General features: G+C 46.8%; 1 protein-coding gene across 1 annotated transcript in view; it reads left to right on the top strand.

The window, feature by feature from the left end:
* The window catches only part of SDC3 (syndecan 3), a 124960-nt gene extending 105727 nt beyond the window's left edge, over positions 1-19233 (top strand). Inside the window, exons 3-5 of the mRNA XM_056846422.1 lie at positions 6305-6873; positions 16712-16976; positions 19045-19233. Of these exons, the coding sequence (XP_056702400.1) occupies positions 6305-6873; positions 16712-16976; positions 19045-19211 (1001 nt within the window). The 3' untranslated portion in view covers positions 19212-19233. The remainder of the gene's footprint in view (positions 1-6304; positions 6874-16711; positions 16977-19044) is intronic.
* The last annotated feature ends 3102 nt before the right edge of the window (positions 19234-22335 follow it).

Here is a 22335-nt window from a genome sequence, read left to right on the forward strand (position 1 = left end):
AACTTAATCCAGTTTGGGTTAACAGCACTGGGCGAGGTGGGCCCAACCATTGTCTAAAGGTCATTTATGCATGGGAGTTTTACCTGAGGTTCGTTGCTCGCTGGACCCACACTTTCTTCCTTAGAAACTATGCACCAGCAGTCTCCAAGCTCAAAACAAAGAAGCCTGCCCCTTGAGATGCCGCTTTGTAATTGGCTGTAGTTCTTTCTTTGAGAGAGAAGCCCCCCCACCCCACGGAAATCCAGGTGCCCAGCCAAAATGCATTTTAAAAGACAAAAACAAAACGGAGCACCCTAAAAGGAATGTGGTGGGGGAGGACCTAAGCCTGGTTTTAAAAGTCGTTCCTTCTGCCCAGAAAGAACTCCCAGGAAGCAGGAAGTGTTTGAATCCCCGCCACTTTATACACTGCTTTGTAATTGGCTGTGAGAGAAACCAAGCTTTTGTGCCCCACACTTTGCCTTATGCATGGGGATTTCACCCGGGCTGAGCTCAGGGTAGATGGAAGAATTGGGTTAACAGAGGAATGGGAAGACCCAGGGTTTGTGAAGGCTGGCAGCGAGGTCATCTCTAATGGAGGGGAAACTCACGCATAACCCCAAGGAACAACCGAGATAGACCGGGGGGCAAACGTGACTGAAAGTACCCATGCATAAACAACCTTAGATAGCTTAGATCTGGGATGATCGGTCTCTCAGCAACTGTTACACATAATGGTTAAATAGAGTCTCCATGCTCAAAGGCAGTGTACCTCCAAATGCCAGTGGTTAGAGGCTAACATGGTGGTGGAAAGTACTGTCAAGTCCCAGCTGACTTACGATGACCCCGTAGTATTTTCAAGGCAAGAGATGAATAGAGGTGGTTTGCCCATTGCCTGCCTCTGCGTACTTCCTTGGTGGTCTCCCATCCAAGTATTAACCAGGGCCAACCCTGCTTAGCTTCTGAGATCTGGAGAGATCGGGCTCGCCTGGGCCATCCAGGCCAGGGCAGGGGGAAACATTACGGTAGGCCTTATACCACAACAACACAACACAAGCCTTTATTGGCATATACAAAGGAAGAACATACATTAGGATAAATGTGAGTACAAATAAATAACATTGAATAAAACCATCCCAAATCAGCCATTAAGGAAAGCTGCACACCATTCACGATACCTGATCTCTAACTGTAAGAACCTTGCAACTGATTCAGTTATTTTTGGGTTTGGTCTAGTACCTACAAGTCCTGCTTATGGATGCCCCATCTGGTTGGCCTCTGTAGAAAACAGGATTCTGGTCCGGATGGACCTTTGGTGAGATCCTGCAAACTGTTTTTTATGCTAAGGCAGCTATGCTCAAACTGTGGGCCGGGCCCCCAGAAGTGGGTCGAGATGCTCTCACAAGTGGGACATGAGGAGGGAAGAGAAGGAGAAACAGGGGGAGTGGGGAAGAGGGGGCGTGATTGCAGATTTGGCGAATGTGTGAAATAGGAGACAAAAAGCAACGAATGATGCAAGGGAATAAAATTTAATAAATAAAGTACCCCTTTGTGTTTCACACAGGATTCTTCAGGGGGATCCGATAAATAAAAATTAAGGCAAAGTATTCACATATATATCCATATCAATTAAAAACACATTTTAAAAAAATCTCTAGGGCTGTTCTCAGTGCAATATGAAGATACAAATTCATATGGAAAACGTTAACATAACGCAGTCATAAGAACATAAGAAAGGCCCTGCTGGATCAGACCAAGGCCCATCAAGTCCATCAGTCTGTTCATACAATGGCCAACCAGGTGCCTCTAGGAAGCCACTAACAAGACGAGTGCAGCAGCACCATCCTTCCTGTGTTCCACCACACCCAAAATAATAGGCATGCTCCTCTGATACTAGAGAGAATAGATATGCAGCATGACTAGTATCCATTCTAACTAACAGCCATGAATACCCCTCTCCTCCATGAATATGTCCACTCCCCTCTTAAAGCCCTCCAAGCTGGCAGCCATCACCACATCCTGGGGCAGGGAGTTCCACAATTTAACTATGTGTTGTGTGAAAAAATACTTCCTTTTATCTGTTTTGAATCTCTCACCCTCCAGCTTTAGCAGATGACCCCGTGTTCTAGTATTATGGGAGAGGGAGAAAAACTCCCTGTCCACTCTCTCCAAACCATGCATAATTTTATAGACCTCTATTATGTCTCTCCTTAGCTGCCTTCTTTCCAAGCTAAACAGCCCTAAGTGCCCTAACCGCCCCCCATAGGACAGTTGCTCTAGTCCCCTAATCATTTTGGTTGCTCTTTTCTGCACCTTCTCAAGCTCTGGGATATCCTTTTTTAGGTGTGGTGACCAGAACTGTACACAGTATTCCAAGTGTGGTCTCACCATAGATTTGTACAAGGGCAGTATGATATCAGCAGTTTTATTTTCTATACCTCGTCTAATTATGGCCAGCATGGAATTTGCCTTTTTTTACAGCAGCCGCACACTGGGTTGACATCTTCATTGAGCTATCTACTACCACCCCAAGATCCCTTTCTTGGTCTGTCGCTGCCAGCACAGATCCCATCAGTGTATATGTGAAGTTTGGATTTTTTGCCCCAATATGCGTCACTTTACACTTACTCACATTGAATCTCATTTGCCATTTTAATGCCCATTCTTCCAGTATGCAGAGATCCTTCCGGAGCTCTTCACAGTCCGATTTTGGTTTAACCACCCTAAATAATTTGGTGTCATCTGCAAACTTGGCTACTTCACTGTTTAACCCCAACTCCAGGTCATTGATGAACAGGTTGAAAAGCACTGGTCCCAACACAGATCCCTGAGGCACCCCACTGTTCACATCCCGCCATTGTGAGAACTGACCATTGATTCCTACTCTCTGCTTCCTATTTTTCAGCCAGCTCTCAATCCATAAGAGGACTTGTCCTCTTATCCCATGACTATGAAGTTTGCTTAGCAGTCTTTGGTGGGGGACTCTGTCAAATGCTTTTTGGAAATCCAAATACACAATATCCACAGGCTCATTCCTGTCCACATGCTTATTGACGCTTTCAAAAAACTCTAATAGGTTAGTGAGACAGGACCTACCCTTTCAGAAGCCCAGCAGACCTTGCCCTTCTATATGCTTGACAATTCTATCTTTAATAATGCTTTCCACTAATTTACCCAGAACAGACGTTAAGCTAACTGGCCTGTAATTTCCCAGGTCCCCCCTGGAACCTTTTTTATAAATGGGTGTTACATTGGCCATTCTCCAGTCCTCTGGTACAGAGGCTGATCGAAGGGACATATTACATATCTTTGTTAGAAGTTCAGCAATTTTCCATTTGAGTTCTTGAATAACTAGGATGAATACCGTCTGGTCCCTGTGACTTGTTAGTTTGCAGTTTGTTTAGACGTTCTAGGACTTCCTGCCTTGTTACCACTATTTGCCTCAGTTCCTCATTTTCCCCTCTCCAAAATCTCTGTTCAGGAGAAGGAATCTGCCCTGTATCTTCAGATGACAGATGAGAAGAATTCATTTAGATTTTCAGCAATCGCTTTATCCTCCCTTAGAGTTCCTTTACTCCCATTGTCATCCAATGGTCCAACCGCTTCCTTAGCTGGTTTCCTACTCCTAATATACTGAAAGAATTTCTTATTGTTTGTTTTGATGTGTTTAGCAATAAGCCCTTCAAAATCTTTTTTTGCATCTCTAATTATCTGCTTGCATTTCCTTTGTGCAAGTTTGTGTTTGCTTCTGTTTGCCTCGTTTGGGCAAACCTTCCAGTCTCTGAAGGAAGACTTTTTTCTCTCTAATTGCTTCCTTCACCTTATCCGTTAGCCATGGTGGTGACTTCTTGGACTTATTACTATCTTCCTGACCTGCGGTATACAAGCTAGCTGAGCCTCTAGTAATGTGGACTTGAGTAACCCCCAAGCCTTTTCAAGAGATTTAACCCTCTTAACCGTTCCTTTCAACTTCCTCTTTACCAGTTTTCTCATTTTAGAGAAGTTCCCTCTTTTAAAGACAAAGGTAATTGTGTGAGATTTCCCAGTCACTTTCCCACTTGCATATAAATTAAATTTGATGCCATTGTGATCATTATTGCCAGCTGGCTCAACTACATCCACATCCCGCACTAAATCACTGGCAGCACCACAGAGTATTAAATCCAGGATCGCCTCCCCTCTGGTTGGGTCTATGACCAACTGTTTGAGGGCACAGTCATTTAGGATGTCTAAAATTTTTATCTCTTTGGCTTGACTGGAGCATACATTTATCCAATCAATATGAGGGAAGTTGAAGTCTCCCATTATTACTACTTCATTACCTTTACATGCTTCCCTAATTTCATTTTCCATCTCAAGATCACCCTGAGCCATTCGGTCAGGGGGCCGATAGAACGTCCCCAGTACTAAATCTCCTTTGGGGCCCGGAATTGTCACCCATAAGAATTCTGTGGACGAGTCTGCTCTTTTTATGGTCTCTAGCTTATTAGACACTATGCCTTCCTTGATATACATAGCTACACCCCCTCCAATACGCCCTTCCCTGTCATTTCTATACAGTTTGTAACCAGGGATGACTGTATCCCACTGGTTCTCTCCCCTCCACCAGGTTTCTGTAATGCTCACTATATCTAGGTTTTCTCTTAAAACCATGCAGTCTAATTCCCCCATTTTCGCTTGGAGGCTTCTAGCATTAGCATAGAAACACCTACATGCTGTTTCTTTCTTTCGACTTGCCTGGCATGTACCTTTGGGCATCTTTAAGTGGCTATCCATCATTTTTTTCCATTCCCTTTCATGTCCAAGTAATTCCCATGTGGGCAATCTGAAGCAATTTCCCCTTTGTCCATGTGCACTGAGTTTGCCCGAACCGGATGCTTCTCAGCTCCTGTCGGCTTTCCCCCCAGGTTCAGTTTAAAAGCTGCTCTGCCACCTTTTTTATATTACGCGCCAGCAGTCTGGTTCCATCCTGGTTCAAGTGGAGCCCATCCCTTTTGTATAGGCCCAGCTTGTCCCAAAATGTTGCCCAGTTCCTTACAAATCTAAAGCCCTCTTCCCTGCACCACCGTCTCATCCACGCATTGAGACTCACCAACTGTGCCTGCCTAGCTGATCCTGCACATGGAACAGGTAGCATTTCTGAGAAAGCTACCTTGGAGGTCCTGGCTTTTCGTCTCCTGCCTAGAAACCTAAATTTGGATTCCAAGACCTCCGGACTACATTTCCCCACGTCGTTGGTGCCAACATGCACCACAACCACTGGCTCCTCCCCAGCACTACCTACCAGACTACCTATATGACGGGTAATGTCCACAACCTTCGCACCAGGCAGGCAAGTCACCATGCTGTCCATGCACCCACCAGAAACCCAGCTATCTACATTCCTAAGAATTGAATCCCCCACTACAAGAAGCCCCCCTCCCCTCTGAGGCATATCCTCAGTACAAAAGGATATCTGTTCATCCACCAAGGAAGAGGTCCCATCTATCTATCTATCTATCTATCTATCTATCTATCTATCTATCTATCTATCTATCTATCTATCTATCTATCTATCTATCTATCTATCTATTCCTATCTTATCCTATCTTATCCTATCTTATCCTATCTTATCATCAATCTATCTAATCCATCATCAGTCTATCTATCAATCTATCAATATAGATACACATGTGTGTGTGTGTGTGTGTGTGTGTGTGTATAAATAAAGGTAAAGGTGCCCTGTGCAAGTACCAGGTCATTCCTGACCCATGGAGCGACGTCACATCCCGACGTTTACCAGGCAGATTGTGTTTTCGGGGTGGTTTGCCAGTGCCTTCCCCAGTCCTCTTCCCTTTACCCCCAGCAAAGCTGGGTACTCAAGCTGGGTACACAGCTTGAAAAAATAGAATATAAACTTGTTCAATGTTAAATGGCATGAAATACCCACATTTTATGTCAAGGAAGAAAGCAGCAGGGCATTGCTTCCTGAAAAGTCTAGAAAGTGGAGAATCAAGTCCTGGGGCCTGAAGGCCCCTTCATACATGTCTGTGGCCACCTATTGGATAGGTCTCATGTTCTCTGTCTGGCATGATCAATTGACTTGAGATCAGCGCCTGATTTTATTGGCTGCCTGCCCGGTTGTTATCCTTCAGCTACATTTTTGTTGTTGTTGAGGCCAGTGGTTGGAACTGATAAAGCAAACTGAGCTACAGGAATATGAAGGCCAGATGAAGTAAGCCTCTTTGGTCCGGGCCATTGAGAGAAGCACAACCGCTGATCAGTTACCTCAGTGTGGTGACCTTGAGCACGGTTTCTTCATGAGAAATGCCTTTTGCTTCCCTTCTAGATTTTGAACAGGACTCTGGGATTAAGACGGCCGTGCGGCTTACCACGGAAACGTCTGTCGGACTTTCTACAACCCCGGCAGTGTTGCCCGTCACGTCGGTACAGCCTGTAGCCACTCCCTTTGCGCCGTTCCCCATGGAGGAGACCACCTACGATCCAGCCACCACCAGCCTCTACGTAACCAGGGTGACTGAGGCACCAGCGGTCACTGTGTGGAAAGCGGTCACCACCACGGCTGGCACCACGGTCCGTGACACTACCGCCACCACAGCCTCCGCCACCACTGCCTCCACCCCAACTGCCGCTTCCAAGGCAACGACTGTCCTGAGAGTCCTGCCTCCCTTTATCACCATCGTAGCCACAACGCAGGCTGTCACTCTCGAAACACCGACCACAGTGGCTGCAGCACCCAGTACGGAAGCCACCACAGCTCCTCCGGTGACCACCAGGTCGACAAAGATCAGAGTGATGCCAAAGCCGAGCCCATCACAACACCCTGACATCCTTGAGAGAAGCACTACGCTGCCACCACCTACGAGTACAACCGCGGCACCTTCAGAATCAACCCAGGTATGGAGATATATTTCAGGGGAAATGTAGAGGGTGTGCTCAGATGTTCCCTTCCTAGAGGAAGCTGGAAGGGTTTTTTCCCCCTACTGTGGGGTAAGCTGTGCTAACCATTCTCCCTAACATCTCTAATCACACAAATACTGGCTGTAAATTTTCTACATCCCTTCTTACTATTTAGAAAATGTTTTACTTAAAAAAAATCAGGCTCCTGATATGGTAGATAGATATAGGGTTTTAAAAAACAAAAACAAAAGTAAAGCTTATAAAAATTTGAAACATTGCTCTGGGCAGAGTGGAGGGAGCGGCTTCATAATTGTCACAGGGTCCAACCAATCTGGATTCTGCACAGCCATCTGAGAAGGGGAGGGAGTGTCAATGATTGTCACAAGGCCCAACCAATCTGGATTCTGCACAGCCACCTGAGAAGGGGAGGGAGTGTCAATGATTGTCACAAGGCCCAACCAATCTGGATTCTGTACAGCCACCTGAGAAGGGGAGGGAGTGTCAATGATTGTCACAAGGCCCAACCAATCTGGATTCTGCACAGCCACCTGAGAAGGGGAGGGAGTGTCAATGATTGTCACAAGGCCCAACCAATCTGGATTCTGTACAGTCATCTGAGAAGGGGAGGGAGTGTCAATGATTGCCACAAGGCCCAACCAATCTGGATTCTGTACAGCCATCTGAGAAGGGGAGGGAGTGTCAGTGATTGTCACAAGGCCCAACCAATCTGGATTCTGCACAGCCACCTGAGAAGGGGAGGGAGTGTCAATGATTGTCACAAGGCCCAACCAATCTGGATTCTGCACAGCCACCTGAGAAGGGGAGGGAGTGTCTTAATGAGTGTCACAAGTGCCAGCCAACCACTATTCTACATAACCAGGGCAGTTTATGTAGTGAACCTTCTTCTTTTTGGAATATTGCATTCCCCACTTTTCAGCGTATCTGCACCCTCAAAGCGCTAACAAAAAGTAATCTAAAACCATGTAATCTAGAACCATGGCAAATTCCTTCCTCCATTTGTGTTTGCCCAACAACTGGCATTTGGAGGTCCTTTGCCTCTGAACAGGTAACCACTTTGGCCTAGTAGCCATTGATGGAGCTAGCTATCCTCTGTAAATTGGTCTCCTCCTCTTTTATTTATTAACTTTATTTATAGCCCACCTTTCTCACTGAGACTCAAGGTGATTGACGGGATGTAAAGCAGTGTAATCAGACAGCATATGACAACCAGCGAATAATGCAACAGGGCTGGGATTAGAGGATTAGACAGCAGTGCGAACGACAAACTAGCTAAGGCAGGTAAACTATAAATAAAAAAAAGTGGATTACAAGGTATAGACAATGCAGTAAAAGGAGATGATACTGACAGGAATCATTGCAATGGATTCTTCCATTTAGAGGCCCTTTCCTAGGCTGTTCATTCTGCTCCAGTTCTAATCTCGAGCCTGACAGTTTTGCACATTCTGCGAAATGGCCCTCGCTGAATCCATTGACAGTGAGTTCCGCAGGTTAATTACACATCACATGAAGAAGTATTCTCTTTTTAGTTGTCCCGATAACAGCAGGTGTATTTAATGGAGAAGCTTAAGCACTCTTCGGAAGAGGAATGCTTTAGCCTGACATCCAATTGTTACCGGGGAGGAATGTCTCTAGAGGTGGAGTCCCGCGTTTTGGGTGACACTGCTTGGAAAAGGCCCTGTCCCATCTGGCTATCTGTCAAGCTCAGACGGACCTCAGATATGGTGGTAGGTTAAATAGTTAATTAAATAGTTAATTAGTTAAATTGTGGAACTCCCTGCCCCAGGATGTGGGGCAGCCAACTTGGAAGGCTTTAAGAGGGGAGTGGGCATGTTCCATTTAGAGGTACTTCAGAGGTAATTTAGAGGTACTTCATCCTGGCATCCAATTGTTACCAGGGAGGAATGTCACTAGAGGTGGACACTCTCAATCTAACCCACCTTTCAGGGTTGTTATAGGGATAAAATGGAGCAGGGATACTCAGCTTTCATGAATGGACACAAGAATATCTAAAACTCCCACGTCGCCGTAGAGTTTACTGGGTGACTCTGGGCCAGCGGCACACTCTCGGCCTAACCTACTTCACAGGGTTGTGGTGAGGATAAGACGAAAAAAGGAAAAGTCCTGTGGTCCTTACAAGAAAAATGGGATAAAACGGGCTCGATAGAGTGACTTTTTTTTACATTGACATGACCAAACAGTTTTACAAAAAGCAACAACCCAAATTATTAAGGACTATTTTAAAAAGAAAAGGACTATTTCAGCCAGTCCGTAGGAAACACAGTGTGGTTTAGTGGGCTACTGTCAGACTATGACTTGGAAGACCCTGGTTTGAATCTCCCCTCCTCCATGGAAGCTAACTGGGAAGCTTACTGTGAGAATGGAGAAGAGGAAAGTTCAGCAGTGCTGTGAGCTGCTTTGGGTTTCCCTTGGAGGGAAAAGCAGCATTTAAGTATCTAAACCAGGGGTGGGGAACCTTTTTCCTGCCAAGGGCCATTTGCACATTTATGACATCATTCAGGGGCCATACCAGGTGTAGATCTCCTGGTGGGGGGAGAGGCTAGGGTTGCCAGGTCTCCAGCCACCATCTGGAGGTTGGCAACCCCAGGGGAGGCCACACAGAGAAGGCCTGCAGGGTGCCCCCGCTCCCCCCTCCCAGGCGAGAGGGCAGCCAGTGGTGGGCCCGAGCAAACGAGGCGCCAGGGGGCGCAGCCCACAGTTGATCGGCAAGGGAGGAAGGGAGGAAGGAAAACAGAGAAAGAGGAAAAGGGAGGGAGAGAGAAAGGGAGAAAGAAATGGAGAGAGGGGGAGAAAGAAAGAAAAGGACAGAGGGAGACAAAGAAAGAGAAAAAGAGGGAGAGAAAGGAGAAAGAGTGACAGAAAAAGAGGAAAAAAAGAGAGAAAAGCCTTCCCACACACACACACACACACACACACCTGCACATGCCGGCCCCATGCAACCAGGCCCCAGCCTCCCCGCCCCAACACACACATGGCGGCGTACAGAGCCCCGTGCGACTGGGCCCCAGTCTCCATACCCTCTTCCCCCAGAGTCCACAAAAGCCCCCCCCCCTGAAGCTCGATTGGCTCCTGCATGCATGCTCTGCCGCCGGGAGCCGCTGGCCTCTCTCCCCCCCTCGCTGCTCAACAGCCGACAGGCAGCGAGAGGGGCTTACAATGTGCCGTGGTGTTCATGCACACCGTGGCTGTAGGGGGCAGCCTTGGGGGAAGCATCCCTCCCCCTCTCCTCTTGCCAACCAACAGCCGACAGTCGGCAAGAGGAGGTCCAAAGGGCGCCGCAGCGCCCCTGTAAGCCGCAGCCCCAGGAACACCCTCAGGGAGGGCTGCCCTGCACCCAGCCTCCGCGGCAGGGCCCCGGAGCTCCCAAGGGCCACAAAAAATGTCCTCGGGGGCCACATACGGCCCCCGGGCCTGAGGTTCCCCATCCCTGCCCTGTGAGGTGGGTGGGCCCCAGAGAGCTCTAAGAGAGCTGTGACCAGCCCAAGATCACCCAACTGGCTTCCTGTGTAGGAGTGGGGAAACAAATCCAGTTCACCAGATTAGCGTCTGCCCCTCATGTGGAGGAGTGGGGAATCAAACCCAGTTCTCCAGATCAGAGTCCACCACTCCAAACCACTGCTCTTAACCACTACACCACGCTGGCTCTCACAAGCCAGCAATGTGGTAGATGGTATTCAGAGATTTAGGCAGGAAGTTCCTGGAAAATCCTTGGATGGATGGATGGATGGATGGATGGATGGATGGATGGATGGACGGATAGGCAGGCAGGCAGGCAGGAAGGCTCCAGACTAAATTTTCCAGTAACGGAAGGCAGTTTCATCAGTGGAACAGAACTTTTCTGCTCCCCCACCTCCGCTCTATCCCACCGATCTCCCTGAAATGCTGCTGCTGTGGAACAGGAGACCCTCTGGAATGGCATGAGGGGAAATTGGGGGTCTGCAACAGGAAGAGGAAATTGGGGGCAATTACACCTCTCCCGTTGGGGGACGTTTTAGTCTCGTTCCAACACAGTATATGTAATATCTTCCTTTATCCTGTGTTTTCTAACCCCCAGCTGATGCAGGGGTGGTGGGAACATATTGGGACATTTCATGGCGCGATGTTATCGAAGAGCTTCTGACATCAATATTTCCACAATATTTCCCTGCCACGCACACCCCTGTTCAGGATGTTTCGAGGCGGTATCTGGAAACATTCCCCTCTTTTTTTGTTATCTCTGTGGGTTTCTCTCTCCTGAGCTAGGATTATCACTAATTACCTCCATTAGAAACCGTTTCCAGGACATTTAATGCAAACCCCCACTGGGTGCCTCAGTCTGCCAATGCAGGCACCTTCTCTTTGGTCCTAAAATAAAAAATATCACAAGGCTGCCTTTCTCCGCATCTGGGATCCTGACAGGCAAGGCCTAGCATTGAAGGGGGCGTGGATGCGCGGGAGTGATCAGTCTCTGCTTCCCCCTCCTGGCCATTGACCCAAACAGGCAGAAGACACATCGCTCCGTGTACTGCCGGAAACTTTCCCCGCATAGGTAGTTTTGAAAGGGGTTTACCCTGATTCATGGAAGAAGGGTCCATTAATGGCTTCCAGCTCTACTCAGTTCTTAGGTATCCTTCCTCCTCTGCGAACTCCACCATATTTCAGCAATTGAACAGCCCCTGGTTTCCTTTTTTCTTTTTTTAATATGTTTTATTAAGGAAAAAAAAGACATACATACAACTCATACATTCAAGATGTTAAATCTTCCAAAGGATGCCAATATTTGTAGCAATTTATCATCCTATAACAGATTATACTAATAAAATAACATAAAATAACATAATTACTATAAATATTCCATATTATTCTTGTTTGATCTGTGTATTAGTCATTTTATACATTATTGATTCTATTTTATATAAGTCGCCTTCAAAACTACCCTACACATTGCTACCAAGTCAAGTCAAGTTTTATTTTGCTACAATATCAGCTCTAGGCTCTAGACTTCACTTAGTTTCCAAGATGTGACGAGATCAGGCTTTACCATACTACCTTCCCTTCCTGAAGTCAGATTACAGTAGGAAAAGCTCGCTCTCCCTATATTGGTGACCTAGATTCTGTTCGTTCTTTCCTCCCCCCACTAAAACAGCCTTTAATGACCTCTCTCTTTTGTCCTTCTTAAGTTCTGTACAAAGATATTCAGCAGTCGAGTTCGAGTAGTCTGGAAGCAGCATTCAGGCATCTTGCTCTCCTATTGTGGTAGCTTGCCAAAGGAGGCTGCTGCTGGATTGCTCTCCGCTGCCACCACCATCTGTGGCCGGCAAGTGGCGCTGCAGCTCCCAGCTCCGCAAGGGGTACCCTTTGTATAACTTCAAATGTACTCGTCTGCTTACATTCAAGGGGTGAGGGTGTTTTTGCTGGTCTGCGATGACGTATGATACCTCCATTTCAGCAGCAAGTCTCTTCACACAACACATCGTTAAAATTGTGGCACTCCCTGCCCCAGGATGTGGTGATGTCTGCCAACTTGAAAGGCTTTAAGAGGGGAGTGGACATGTTCATGGAGGAGAGGGGTAGTAAAATAGTAAAAATAGATACTAGTCATGATGCATACCTATTCTCTCCAGGATTAGAGGAGCATGCCTATTAGGTGCTTTGGAACACAGGCAGGATTATGCTGCTGCAGCCGTCTTGTTTGTGGGCTTCCTAGAGGCACCTGGTTGGCCTCTGTGTGAACAGACTGCTGGACTTGATGGATCTTGGCCTGATCCAGCATGGCCTTTCTGATGTTCTTATGTTTGTATGATTGCTGGATTTCTGGCTTGAGGATATTGAGGAGGAAGAAAGACAGAGAGGATGGGTTAATTTGCCACTGTTCGTTGCTGACGTGCACATTCTTCAACCTGGCAAGGTCTAATTGAAGAATGCTTTAACAGAACAGCACTGTAATTTGTCTTGAAAACAATTTCACAGGTAGCTCTGGGCTGCTTCTGTCCTTCAGTTGAGCTCTTTCGCAAAAAAGGATAGTAGCAGCTAGCAAGTCCTTAGGAAGTTCTGAATTGATAATCTCTCCTCTAGAAAAATCTTGGAGGATGAAGGTAACCCAGCTAGGCAGTGACCAGGTTAAGGACGAAGGAAGAAGAGAGAGGGGGAAAATAATTTGGGGAGAGGTTTCTTCACTTAGCTTCCCCCTTTGTCTGGTATTCAGCCAGGAGGCTCAGGGCCAAACTACTTATCATAGGGGCAGCCATGTTTGTTTGGTCCTCAACACACCTAAAGTGAAGGCTGAAGAGAGGGATTGTCTGCTTTTTACAATGAAAATGCTGTATGGCAGTAAACTGAATGCTTCTATTCCATGTGGCCAAATTGATCTATGCTAGAGATAAGAGTTACACTCATTTTGATGCTCGAAGGACAAGTTCTCCACTTGCTCTGGGCCTGTTATCTAAGGGTAATCTTCCTTCCTATCTGGATTCTCTGGTTAGTTCAAAGTTATGTAGAATCTTTATGCATTCAAGATTTAATTGCCCCTTTTCAATAGTTTTGGTGGGCCGTATGCTAAGGATCCCTTTTTCAGACCGGCTGTGTCCCTGCCCTCTTCAGTCAGTGGACTCCTTGGTCCATATCCTTTTGTGCTGTCCTTACGTGTACCAACTAAAGCTTATACCATGTTTTAACAAATGGTCTGCATTTTCTCGAGCAACTTTGGAGCAAAAGGTTCAGTTCCTCTTAGAGGACTCTGACCCTCAGTGTACTTATTTTGTTGCTCGTTTTTGGAGGCTGCAGAGAAGAGTCAAAGGGAGGTGTTTTTAGAGATGGGTCTTATTTAAGTTTTATGGTTTTATTGATCAAGACCTTGGTCTAAGAACTGGAGAAACAAAGAAAGATGCTCCTGTTCCTTAAAACACGCCTATCACTAAAAACAATAATAAACAATCATTTTAAAACAGCAGATGACGCCAAACTAGATGGTTACCGCTAAACTATTGCAGCCAGATGATTCCCCATAGGTCATAAACCTAACTAAAATAACATGGTGGGAAGGGGAGGGAGGCCAGCACAGATGACATCGCGGCTGTCCTCAATTGTAGTCCTGGTGGAACAACTCCGTTTTACAAGACCCGCAGAACTCTTTGAGGTCCCGCAAAGCTCTGATGTTACTTGGGAGGGAGTTTCACCAGGCCGGAGCCAGGGCCAAAAAAGCCCTGGCTCTTATCAAGGATAGCCACACATTCTTAGGCTGGAGTTTTGTTTAGTTTTGAGCACCGCAATTTAAGAAAGATGTAGACAAGCTGGAACGTGTCCGGAGGAGGGCAACAAAGATGGTGAGGGGTCTGGAGACCAAGTCCTATGAGGAAAGGCTGAAGGAGCTGGGTATGTTTAGCCCGAGGAGGAGAAGACTGAGAGGTAATATGATAACCATCTTCAAGTAATCGAAGGGCTGTCATATAGAGGAGGGTGCCGAGTTGTTTTCTCTTGACTCAGAAGGTCGGACCAGAACCAGTGGGTTGAAATTAAATCAAGAGAGTTTCCGTCTAAACATTAGGAAGAATTTTCTAACAGTTAGATCGGTTCCTCAGTGGAACAGGCTTCCTCGGGAGGTGGTAAGCTCTCCTTCCCTGGAGGTTTTTCAGAAGAGGCTAGATGGCCATCTGTCAGCAATGCTGATTCTGTGACCTTAAGCAGATGATGAGAGGGAGGGCATCTTCTGGATATGGAGTAGAGGTCACTGGGGGTGGGGCGGGGAAGTAGTTGTGAATTTCCTGCATTGTGCAGGGGGTTGGACTAGGTGACCCTGTTAGTCCCTTCCAATTCTATGATTCTATCTGACGAACATAATGTACTTTGGGGGGGGGGGTCTACCAGAAGAGGCAGTCCCAAAGATATGAGGGTCCCAGAGCGTGTAAGGCTTTGAAAGGCAAAACCAGCACCTTGAACCTGATCTGACATTCCAGCTGGAGCCAGTGCAGGACGAAGCACTGGCAGTATATGTTCTTGCAGCGAGGTCCCCGTAAGAAACCTCGCTGCAGCATTCTGTACCAGCTGGAGCCTTCAGATTTAGTTACAGTCAACTTTTCTGCAACCACCCGGTCATGGCCATCCAAGCACCTGGCTAGTGTGTCTGGGGGGGAATCTGGATGGCTGTCCATCAACAGATAAAGCTGGGTGTCATTAGCCTACTGATGGCAGCCCAGCCTGAAACTCCTAACCAGCTGTGCAGGGGGCCGCATAAAGATATTAAACAACATAGGGGAGAGGATTGCATCTTGCAGCACCCCACACCAAAGGGTGCCGCTACCATCTCCCCAAGCATCACCCTCTGTCCCTGACCTTGAAGGAAGGAGCGCAGCCATTGAAGGACTGTGCCCTGTATTCCCACGTCGGCGAGGTGGTGGTCTGAAAGATTGTGGTCAGCCATGTCAAAGGCTGCTGACAGATCTGAGAGTATCAGCAGCCCTGATCCACCTCGATCCATCTAGCGACAGAGATTGTCTGTGAGAGCGACCAGAGCCCTTGACCGGGGCAGAAGCCCGATTGGAATGTGTCCAAAGCCGATGCGTCATTCAGAAAACCCTGCAGCTGCTCACCGATCATTCTCTGAACTACCTTACCTAGGTACGAAAGATTCAATACGGGGCAGTAGTTGGAAAGATCTCTCAGATCCAGAGATGATTTCTTTAAGAGCAGTCATACCACTGCCTCTTTCAAACTCCCTGGGAAGACTCCCGTACTAAGGGATAGGTTGACAGTCTCTCAGGGGAACCCGCACTGCATCCAGACGGGCTTTAACCAGCCAGGATGGGCACAGGTCCAAGAGGCAGACGGTAGGCCTCTCAGCTAGCAGGATCCTGTCAACATCGGCTTCCGAAAGCCGCCTGAACTGGTCCAAAAATGGACCAGAAGACAGGCAAGGGACCTCTAGTTCCTTCACTGTATCAAGGTTGGCAGGGAGGTCACGTTGGAGCGACAAGACTTTATCCGCAACAAAGCTTGCAAATGCCTTGCAGCCGTGGGTCGAATTTGCACCGACATTTGATTTTCTTTTTTTTAAAGGCCATATTTGATTTAATTCTGAGCCACATTTGCCTCTAGAGCCATAGGGTTTGCAGACCCCTGGCTGACATGCACAGAGCACAGTGTAAATCCAGTACAACCAACAGGACAGAACATCCAGTGAGCAATACAATAGGGTTTGGAGTTTTGCACAGTGTAAGGAAAGGATCTTTCTTTCTCTCCCTCCCACTCTCGATATCCTGTTTGTTTTCCTCTCACAATCATCAATAAGACATCATGGAGACATGCTCATACGCTGTCCGTCTGACATACTGGACCGATGTTCTGCTAGCATGAATTTGACGCAATTATGTATCCTGTGGTTCCTGCGTTCCACGCTGAGCGCCTTTGAGTCCTTCTTTGAAGCGAACGATTGGGCGACTGAAGAAATTTGTCTTTGAAATGGGATTTTTACCGGATCCTGCTCTCACCTTTCGATGAACTATTTGCTTTGGATGTCTCCATGATGTCTTATTGATGATTTTGAGATGATTTGTCAATGTGCATATATGAATTGATTTGGATGTTCTTATGCATATTGCAATACATCTACCCGTTGACTATTTATATAATTTTTCAAAGATTCTTTAATACACATAGTGTTACTCATAGTGTGTTGAGATACAATTGCTTTATGATATTACTGTTTACATGCAGTTTTGATTGTTGTATCCATTTAGTCATAAGTGCCACTATTTTTTCTACAATCTTGTTACTTGGCACGAGTCCCCCCCTTTTTTTTTACTTATCTCGTTTTCTCTCACAGACAGAGCCTCCGGATGTGACCCTTTCCACGGCGCTGAATAACGAACTGGAAGTCCCCGTCAGCGGAGATTTTGAAATCCACGAGGAGGAGGACACGACTCGGACTGAGCTCGGTAACGAGGTGGTTGCCCTGGTTACCCCGGCGGCAGGGCCAGGGCTGAAGAAGAATGCCGAGCCAGGGCTCATAGACAATACGATAGACTCCGGAAATTCTGCCGCACAGCTTCCTCAGAAAAACATACTGGAGAGGAAAGAGGTGCTCATAGGTAAGGCATGGGGCAGGGGCATTTGGTTAGCCATGGAAACCTGGACAAACATCTGCAGCAGTTCTGGACCACACCCAGAAGAGCAAGAACCTAGAAAGCTAGCAGGAACTTGTGCATGAGTTAATATATCTGTATCTATATCTAGCCCTGCCCCAGGATGTGGTGATGGCTGCCAACTTGGAAGGCTTTAAGAGGGGAGTAGACATGTTCATGGAGGAGAGGGCTATCCATGGCGACTAGTAAAAATGGATACTGGTCATGATGCATGCCTCTTCTCTCCAGTATCAAAGGAGCGTGCTGAATATATTAGGTGCTTTGGAACACAGGCAGGATAATGGTGCAGTTGTCTTGTTCGTGGGCTTCCTAGAGGCACCCGGTTGGCCACTGTGTGAACAGACTGCTGGACTTTGAAGGCTTTAAGAGGGGAGTGGACATGTTCGTGGGGGAGAGGGCTATCCATGACAACTAGTAAAAATGGATACTAGTCATGACGCATACCTATTCTCTCCAGGATCAGAGGAGCATGCCTATTATATTAGGGGCTGTGGAACACAGGCAGGGCAATGCTGCTACAGTTGTCTTGTTTGTGGGCTTCCTGGAGGCACCTGGTTGGCCACTGTGTGAACAGACTGCTGGACTTGATGGGCCTTGGTCTGATCGAGCATGGCCTTTCTTCTGTTCTTCTGCTATTTAACTAGAGACAGATATAGATAGATGGACAGAGGGACGGATGGAAAGACAGATGGATGGATGGATTTGGTGCTATAAAGAAAACTGAGTTCCTCAAATTCCTCTCAGAGAAAAGCTGGGTTTTGTGGTTTGCATGATTTTTTAAAAATTGGTTATTTATAGTCTGCCTTTCTCACTGAGACTCAAGGCAGATTACGCAATGTAAATCCAGGACAACCAACAGGATGGAATATCCAATGAGCAATACAATAGGGTTTGGACTATGGAAATCAGAAAACAAACAGAAATCTCAGCCAAAGCTTCAACAAAGGACGAGCTTTTAAACATGACAGATTAATAGCCCATTCCTGAGCTTTTGGCAGCCAGGGAAGGTGGGGAGGAGGTGCCACTGTGGCGCCTCCTAAGCTGTTCCATGTCTGCCGAAAGCTTTTCACCCCATTGAGAATAGCGAGGCTGCACCTGCGAAAAAGCAGGCACAGCCTCGCTCTTCTCCCCACCAGCGTACCCGGGGTGAAAGGGGACAGGAGACTGCCTACAGGCAGCCCTCCCCCCCGGAACGCCCCGGGAATGCCTTCTGGGACGCTGGGATGCCCCCTGGAATGCTGGTGAGGGCCTTTCCGCCTGTGGGACACCAGCGGAAGGTCCCATTGGCGTCCCAGGGTGGTGCTGCCGCGGGGTGGCAAAGGAGTCATCTGGGGGTCCTCTGGAGAATGCAGTCTCTTGGAACGTCAACTGCTTCCTCCTCTGAGTCCTCAGCTTCTTCATCCAGTAGGAGCTGGTGCCCTGGTCCATAACGGGTCCAAACCAAATGGCCTCTGTGGTACTGGCAAAGCTCTCGTCTACCATCTGCTGGCTTCTGGCTGCTAGCACATTCCCCCCCCCCAAAAAAAAAAACTCCCTGTAAGTTAAATGTCCAGTCCACCCCTGGAACCAGACCCCCCTTTGCTCTTCTTCTAGGATAACATACATAAGACAACATCTTATGTTTCTTCACTCAACACATAGTTAAAGTGTAGAACTCCCTGCCCCAGGTTGTGGTGATGGCTGCCAACTTGGAAGGCTTCAAGAGGGGAGTGGACATGTTCATGGAGGAGAGGGGTATTAGTCAAAATGGATACCAGTCATGATGCATACCTATTATCTCCAGAATCAGAGGAGCTGGAGCATGCCTATTGTATTAGGTGCTTGGGAACATAGACAGGACAATGCTGCTGCAGTCGTCTTGTTTGTGGGCTACCTAGAGGCCCCTGGTTGGCCATTCTGTGAACAGACTGCTAGACTTGATGGACCTTAGTCTGATCCAGCAAGGTCTTTCTTATGTTCTTCTCTGCCTTCTTATATATTGCTAACCCTCCTCGTTTTGCGTTCTGCTTAACAGCTGTGATCGTGGGTGGGGTCGTAGGAGCCCTCTTTGCCGCCTTCCTGGTGATGCTGTTGATCTACCGGATGAAAAAGAAAGACGAGGGGAGCTACACGTTGGAAGAGCCGAAGCAGGCGAGCGTCACATACCAAAAACCTGACAAGCAGGAGGAATTCTATGCATAAAATAAACCATGAGTGCCTCGCCAGTTCTGACGCCGTCCTTTCTCTCTTATTCTCACCCAGCCTCTTTCTCTATTTCTAATCAGTCTGTGGAATTTTAACAAGGAGGATAGAAAAAACTTCTACTGTTTATCACTCTTAAAAAAAAAAAAAAGAAACAGTGGAATCATGTTCCGGCACAGGAAGCATTCAAAAGACTTAAACAGTGCAAGGAGGCAAACAGGTAGCAATCTCAGTTACCCCCTGTCTGTCTCCTTGGATTGGTGCTTGAGTTAGCCACTCAGCCAGTTTTTTTTTTAGCAGTGGGACATCCTGGACTGGCTTGCGTGAGGTGTTCCATGTGACTTCTGGAACTTGGTGAGGCTCTTGTAGACAAGAGCGTCACAGTACTGTCTACACTGACTTCCAGGGCAAAGCGATCAACATCTGCCTGATCATGGCGCGCCCCAGTCAAGCAGAATCGCGCTGTAGCTGGGCCTTTGGATTACTTCATTGGAGAACTTGCACAGTCTGCAGAGACCACCTTTGACCGGCAAACCTTGCTTTGTTTCTGACATCTCTCATTTCTGACATCATGTTCCCATTTTGCAGCTGCCTGATGTAGGATTTCCTAAGCGAAAAAAAGGGTTTGAATTCAACTTTGGGCCTAGATTTGTTCAGCTGGGTTTCACTGTGACATTTTAAAGGCCTCCTAGCACAGAACTCTGGGCTCAGGCAGATGAACGAGCAACCACTTTCCAGAGGATTACCCATAGGGAAGGAGAACAGATGCTCACAAAAGGCATGCCTTGTAGAAGGGGAAAAGAAATGATGTTACGCTTCTCAGCCATCTTGTTTGTCCATTTCTTGCTTGGACAGGATGGTGGCGGGGGGGGGGGAGAGGGGTAGCACAGGGATGGAATAGAATAATGTGAGCCGATGATGTACTTCAGTTGTTTCATTCCATATCATGCTGTATATAAATAGAATTGGGTAAAGAGGTGATAAAGTGTGTAGACAGCTGCTGGGGAAACCTGTATTTCCCTCCCCGAGTAGTGATTAATTGATTGACATCTGTCTGATCAGGAGGTCCTTATTTTGCTTGAATTTGTCCTGGAGTTGGAGGTAGCTCAACACTTCATTGACAGCTTGGAAGCGGGAGGAAGTGGTTTTGTAGATAACACACAAACGCTACTGAAGAGCAGGGTTAACATTCTTCATGACGCAGATGAACCAGTTTGTGTGCAGTAAAATGGAATCAAAGAAAGACAGCTGTTTGCTCTTACATATTGGCAATTGAAGCCAAGCATGCAGATACAACACATGCTGTTGAAAAGAAGCCTGGAATGGAATAACAATTTATGCTTTGATTCTGCAACCCGGTTGCAGAAATGGCAAATGCCAGTGGAAGTTGTGTCAACCGAAGCATTGGGTTGGATCCAAAGATGCCCTTCCTCTCATAGAAGGAGTCATCCCGGAAGTGGAAAGTCCCCTTTGGAGTCAACCCATTGTATGAGTCCAACCCATTGTATGGTCACCTTAATGGGAGCACTGCGACCAGGGTAAGATATTAAGAGCTGTCGTACACTGGGTATGATCCAAAGTTGAAAAAACAAAGGAGACCATATATTTGATACACATGTTGCAAAAGGGAGAAGTGGAAAATGGCGTGGCTTAATTCAGACATAATGGGGAAACCTTGGTTTATTTTTACTATGGTTTGTTTTTGGTTTGGTTCATAGATGATGATTCAGTCCTGGTTTGTTTCAATAAATGATCATTTAGTTAGGCAGAGAGACTGCTCGCAAGAGGTGGTGAAAGGCAAGAGAGATTTCTATTTTGAGTTGCTCAGTATCTATTTTTTTTAAAAAAATAGATATTTGTGTACCACTTTTTTCTCTAATGGGGACCCAAAGCAGTTGACAACATCATTCTGTGAGGTAGGGTTAGGCAGAGGGGTATTGACCCCAAGGGCACCCTGTGAACTTCTATAGCAGAGAAAGAGATTCAAATCTGAGTCTCCTAGTCCCTGACCACTGTACCTCACACTGGAAATCAAGACCGGATTAAAACCAGATTCTGTACATCACATGAAAAACGTAGTTAAGAACAACTATGATTTAGAAGCCTAATTCAAAATGTGGTTTCAGCTTATGGTTGGATTAAAAATAGTGGAACATCCCATGTTCAACTGATCAATTCAGCTTAATTGGTTTAATTCATCATTTCCTATGATGGAACTGAGCCTGTATGTTCAGGTGGGAGGGGAAAAAATGAGGGTGTGGACGAGAGAGCCAGCATGGTGTAATGGTTAAGAGCAGCAGTGAACCAGGTTGGTTTCCCCACTCCTCCACGTGAAGCCTGCTGGGTGACCTTGGGCTAGTCACAGTTCTCTCCAAACTCTCTCAGCCCTACCTACCTCCCTCACAAGGTGTCTTGTGGGGAAGGGAAGAGAAGGTGATTGTAAGCTGCTTTGAGACTCCTTAAAGGTAGAGAAAAGTGAGGTATAAAAACCAACTTCTTCTTTGTCTTCTTTTTCTTCTTGGTATTTTCCAGTTACACGAAGGCGGGAGATGCAACATGAGTCTATAATAGCGAAAGATATTTAGCTTTGATACCAAGCAACATCTGGGGAGTTCAATCAGATCTCTGGAGTGGTTTCCCCCCCTAAAGGAAATGGCACAAGCATTTGTTAAAAATGGCTACGGCAGACATCCTATAACTTTGAAACAAGAAAACATAACGAAAAGATTAAGCTTTATTTCTAGCATGGAAACTAGCAAAGGATGGAGCAGAGGAGCGTGATGCCATGGTGGATTTTAAAGGTACCTAAAGGAAAGGAACTCTACCCTCCCAACAATAAAATAATAAGGACAGTGCCATCAATTCAACCCACCATGTGCCAACACAGCTACAGCTATTCCACTCTGTTAGTGAAATGGCGAGAATGGTTGGCATTTTGCCTCCTGACTCATTGAAAATAAGGAAATTGGCTGTGAGGAGCAGTTGTGTCTCTTACAGAGATGTTGCTATGCTTCTTTAGCCTGCTGCTTCAGCATCCTTGAATACAAACCTTGCCACGGGCTGCAGCATTAGGCCAGGCTGTCAAAGTATCGTCGACCTTTTCCAACCAGTCGGACGTTGCTTG

Source organism: Euleptes europaea, chromosome 3 (genome assembly GCF_029931775.1).
Source record: "Euleptes europaea isolate rEulEur1 chromosome 3, rEulEur1.hap1, whole genome shotgun sequence".
Taxonomy (NCBI): Eukaryota; Metazoa; Chordata; class Lepidosauria; order Squamata; family Sphaerodactylidae; genus Euleptes; species Euleptes europaea.